At 39.9% G+C, this 5,211-nt stretch overlaps 1 protein-coding gene across 1 annotated transcript in view; it reads left to right on the forward strand.

Annotated features, from left to right (window-relative positions):
- Positions 1 to 5,211, forward strand: part of LOC104467807 (hemicentin-1-like) — a gene marked incomplete at both ends in the record, with an annotated part of 10,468 nt that overhangs the window by 573 nt on the left and 4,684 nt on the right. The window contains 7 exons of the mRNA XM_010081722.1: positions 381 to 494; positions 627 to 829; positions 1,047 to 1,128; positions 1,246 to 1,377; positions 1,596 to 1,745; positions 3,141 to 3,300; positions 3,965 to 4,089. Of these exons, the coding sequence (XP_010080024.1) occupies positions 381 to 494; positions 627 to 829; positions 1,047 to 1,128; positions 1,246 to 1,377; positions 1,596 to 1,745; positions 3,141 to 3,300; positions 3,965 to 4,089 (966 nt within the window). The remainder of the gene's footprint in view (positions 1 to 380; positions 495 to 626; positions 830 to 1,046; positions 1,129 to 1,245; positions 1,378 to 1,595; positions 1,746 to 3,140; positions 3,301 to 3,964; positions 4,090 to 5,211) is intronic.

Genomic DNA, 5,211 nt, shown 5'->3' on the forward strand with positions numbered 1-5,211 from the left:
CCTAGGAAGAGACCCTTGTATTTGAAGGTTATCTGAACCTTTTGAAGGTCCTTACTAAATAAGGTCCTTGAGTGTCAGTGTTGTTTCTGCTCCTGCTGCTTACCTACAGCCCAGGGTATCCAGTGCAGATCACTTGCTGTGGTGCTCAGCCCTGTCTTGCTGGTGTTATGTGACTGGGCACGGTGTTCCAGCATGGACTAAAGCATAGACATGGACTGGGGAATAAAGAATGGGATAGTGACTGAATTGAGTGGAAAGGGTGTAGTTATGTTAGGAGGCGGCAGTTAGCAGCTATGAAAGAAACAGGTCCAAACTTAAAATTAACAGCACTGATGAAATTTACCCTACTTGCCTGGATTTTTTTTTTCTCTCTACTTCAGGTGCTCGTACTCTGCAGATTCCCCGAGCCAAACTACCAGATGATGGTGAATATACTTGTATTGCCAGAAACCAAGCTGGGGAAAGTCAGAAGAAGAGTTTCCTAACTGTCCTTGGTTTGTTTTTCACTATTTTCTGAAATAATATCTATTGCTTTGAAAATGTAGTATTTTGTATTTCCTTTTATTGGGTTTTTTTCTGCCCTATCACAAAACAAAGGCAGAAATAATTATGAGCTTCTTCTACAGTGCCCCCAAGCATCAAAGACCATAGCGGAACTTCACTGACAGTGCTGAACGTGCGAGTGGGCACCCTGGTGATGTTAGAGTGTGAATCCAATGCTATTCCACCACCAGTCATCACCTGGTACAAGAACAGGCACATCATTTCAGAGTCTGCAAATGTGGAGATCTTAGCAGAGGGGCAAACGTTACGGATCAAGGGTGCAGAGGTAGGCCAGGCTTGTGGGATGCTGCATCTGCCACTACTCTGCTACTCTTAAGCAATTATTTTGCTCCTCTAGCTGTACATAGGAGATATATTTGCTGGAGGCCTTTCATGCTGTGAAAAGGACCTTGAGTTGGCAGTTAAAGGCTGTTAATATCTCTGAACTGTAGCATTAAAATAAGACTCCATAATAAGGTTTTTAAAATTTATTTTTATTTTAGGTTTCTGACACAGGCCAATATGTGTGCAAAGCCATAAATATTGCAGGGCGAGATGATAAAAATTTCGATCTTAATGTTTACGGTGAGTATACTCTGCATGATCTGCAGTGGTTATTATAATACCTGTGACATTGTAGACAATTCAAAATCAGTTTACAAAAGTACCAAACCATTCTTATTGCTTCCGTTCAATTTATAGTGCCACCAAATATAGAAGGCCCTGAACAAGAGCTGATCAATGAAACTATCAGTAATCCTGTTACTTTTGTGTGTGATGCTACTGGAATTCCTCCACCAACATTAGTGTGGCTTAAGAATGGAAAACCAATAGGTAATGTTCTCTCATGCCCTTTTCTGCTCTTTCCCCCCGGCTTTGGGGCACTGTTGTGCTATTTGCTCTCTTTTTTGTTTCTTCTTCATCTATCTCTAGACAGATTCCTATGTTAACTGTTTGGAATCTTTGTTTTGTTTTGTTTTGAAAAAATTTCTCAAGATGCGTTTGCTCTCTGTGGCCAGGTTTGGAATGACTACTTGTTTACATATTTTCAGAAAACTCCGATTCTCTTGAAGTTCATATTTTATCTGGTGGAAGCAAGCTTCAGATCGTTCGCTCTCAGCTTCCAGATAGTGGGACCTACACATGTATTGCGTCAAATATAGAGGGAAAAGCTCAGAAAAGTTATGTGCTCTCTATCCAAGGTAAGGCATGTGAGTGCAATGAACAGAACTAGTCAATAATTAGTTGAGCAAGATGCTGTGTCTGTGCTAGAGGCACTGAAATAACATACATTTGTAGAAAAGTAGAACAATTGGACCGTTATTTCCATCATCTGCAACCAGTGGGGACAAATGTTTAGAGGATTACTGTTAGTCAGAAATTTGCATGAAAAAGAATATTCTCAGCCTCTGATCATAGGAGAACTTGAAAGCAACTGGGAAGGCTGTGTGGGTTTGCTGCTGTCATGTCCTTCCTCTTGCTGAACACTTAAGCTGCGTTGGTTGGTTGAGTGTGGGGCATCACACATACATGGTTTCAGAAGCAGTGGTACCTGTTGCCTTTTTTGCCATGGCAAATAGAAGGAGAGAGCAAAGAAATACTGGTACAATTTCCTTATGAAATTTCTGCCCCCCTGTTCAAATAAGAAACCCCAATTTTTATGGAATAATCTCCTGCTTCCCTGCACATCACCCGTACGCTGCAGCTATCTTTGTTTTCCTCTGTTCCTAATGACTCACACCCATTGTCCAATAAGGTGCCTATGGTGCAGCGTCTCCAGCTTCTGCCGCGGTACCTCCTCGTGCTGGCGTTTGCTGTTGACGGAGATGCAGCATCAGGTGTGACACAGCTGTGCTGGCACACCCCTGCAGGATAGCTGGCCACCAGCAGCCCAAACAGAACTAGCAACTGCTCATCATAGCAGTCATTCTTCCGGGGTGCTGGTTTTTGTGTGCGTCCCTGCCTGCTTGGCCGTTTCCCCCAAGTTCAGGAATTGAGTTATCAAGCTGCTTGTTTGATCAAATGTGACTGGAACTGCTTGAAATGCTCCAAACTTACTGGTGAGACTGGCAGCCTTGACTTGATGGATAGCATGAGCGTCATCCTTGTTCTTTAGGAGAGCAGGCCAGAAATGGGTGCTGGCTAGGACGGAGTACGTATGTGTCTGTTAACAGGAGTGTGACGGTCTCGATGCAGCAGAGCATTTGACTGTGCACTAAGCACATGCTCAGGAGTTAAACAGGCATTAATTGTTACAGAGCATTGTGGTGGTTAATGAAATGGGATTTTGTCTTAATATTATTGTACATGTTAGCATTGTTTGAGCAGATAACTGTAGATACTGAATATAATGTCAAAGATACATTTTTTTATGATTTTGTAAATTAGTTTTTTTAAGGCATGATTAAAGTGGCTTTGAATTTATCTTTGCAGAACCCCCTCTAGAAAAAATGTAATAATATACTTTCTAAACTAGATTTGAATGGAGGTACTGCAATAAATGCTAGTACTCAGGAGCTACTGCAGTATAACTTTTTATAATTTAGGTTATGTTTCTTGCTGATGGATCTTCTCTTCCCTCCATCATGCATTTCCAGTTCCTCCTAATATTGTTGGCTCTGAAATGCCTAGTGAGGTCAGCGTCCTCCTGGGAGAAAGCATCCAGCTTGTCTGCAATGCCAATGGAGTGCCCACGCCTGCTATGCAGTGGCTTAAAGATGGAAAAACAGTTGCCAGTGACGATTTACAAAGAATAAGGCAAGCAAAAATAAGCAGACACTGCATTCTCTTTGTGTGTAATTCAGAACCTCAGAGGGCCCTAAACAGGGAGCATAAAAGAGGCCCCTGAGGAGGAGGGAGTGTCAAGACAGCCTGAGACTTAGCTTAGCCAGGTCCCCTTTAGCTTCTATAAATCTAGTCTACTTTGTTCCTACTTTGATTTCTTCTTCTTTTTTTTTTTCTTTTTTTTTTTTTTTTTTTTTTTTTTTTTTAAGAGAAGAAGATAGAGTAATTTTTTTTTTTTTTTTTTTTTTTTTTTTTTTTTTTTTTTTTTGTACAGAGATAAGTATGTGATATCTTCTTCTTTCTCGGTTAATAAATTCCATTAAAGTTTGTTGAGGTCAGTAAGTTCCATTAAGTTCCTTTGGAGGAGAAAGATCTGAGATACGGAAACATTTTACTTTTGATGCTTTTCATTATGGGTCTTCAAAAGCCTGGTTGGAACTGAATCCTAATACAGGGTGGAACTATAGGAAAAGCTTCCTAGCCTATCTCAATAATATTTTGCAAGAACTGATAGTTCTCTTGCTGAATTCCCAAGAGGATAAAGGTAGCTGATTTAAATGTACAAAACCAACTGTTTATTTGCCAGGTCATAGGAATACACAAGCAAACTCACTGTGTTTTATAACCTTCCTTGTAGAGTAACTCCAGATGGCAGCACATTAAACATTTTCAGAGCTCTCAGTTCTGATACAGGAAAATACACTTGTGTGGCTACTAACCCTGCAGGAGAGGAGGACCGAATTTTCAACTTGAATGTATATGGTGAGTTTTCACAGATGTGAAACTGAAATCTGGTCCATAATCCTATCTTTGTAAGCACTCCCAAGAGAGGGCCAAGAAACGAATGCCTGTCTTCAGTGTAATACTACATGCATGTGTTTCCAATTTCATGTACTGTAGATATCACAGTGTATTACACAGGATGTTCTGTCAGTGACAAAATGATTGAAATCACTGTTAAATGTGGTTTGGGATGAACAGAAATTAATTCCTTTGGTGTATTTCATAATAGAGGAATTCTGCTTGCGGTGATTTTTTTTTTTTTGTAGAGAAAGATACACTTGGGGCTGATTTACTATGATACTGCTTTTTTGTTGTATGAGTTTGTCTTCACTAATTCCAATCAAAGTACGTCAGCTAAATTAGAGCTATGGTAGGGAGCTAATAATTAAAAGTCTCTAGACTTTAAAAGAAAAATGGTAAGAGTACTGGATTAAATTCTTCTCTTGCACAATTCGACATACAGAAGGTAGCATAACTCTTCTTTAGTGGTGTAGCGAGTGAACATTTTAATTTGTGAAAAATGTTTTCATGAAGTACAGTGATGAGTGTGAGGGAGTGAAGAGTTCTGCATAGGCAGCGTTTCACGGTGGTGTGTCTGTCCCGCTTACACAGAGACTCAGAATTAATTGGAATATGAGCATGAGCAGAGTAGCAAGAGATGACCTTTGATATAATAAACAACAATATTGAATGACCACATCAGATCTTTTTTGGGACAGAATGAATGGCACTACACAACAGTGGAGACTTTTTTTTTATCAGTTTGTATTGGTTGAGGTTCAATCAATAACCAACTTAAATGGTTTTATCTTTGCAACTGTCATGGTGCATGACGGGATCTTAAGTGAGCGAGAGCTTGGAGCTGCATGTGGCTGGGCCTTCTTTATATAGTGAGTCCCCTCGTGCCCCCAAGGCCAAAGCTTTCAATCATAAAACCAAAAAGCACTTCTGTTAGAATAATCAGCCAATATACTTAACTAGACATTTTAAAATTTGCTATATTTAAAAATGAAGTCAGCATATACATCTATTGCCCTGTGTGACTCTAGCTTTCACTTTATTTATAATTTATTTCAGTATGTCAGTTTGAGTGGCACCAAA

Source organism: Pterocles gutturalis, unplaced genomic scaffold (assembly GCF_000699245.1).
Source record: "Pterocles gutturalis isolate BGI_N339 unplaced genomic scaffold, ASM69924v1 scaffold47034, whole genome shotgun sequence".
NCBI classification, from domain to species: domain Eukaryota; kingdom Metazoa; phylum Chordata; class Aves; order Pterocliformes; family Pteroclidae; genus Pterocles; species Pterocles gutturalis.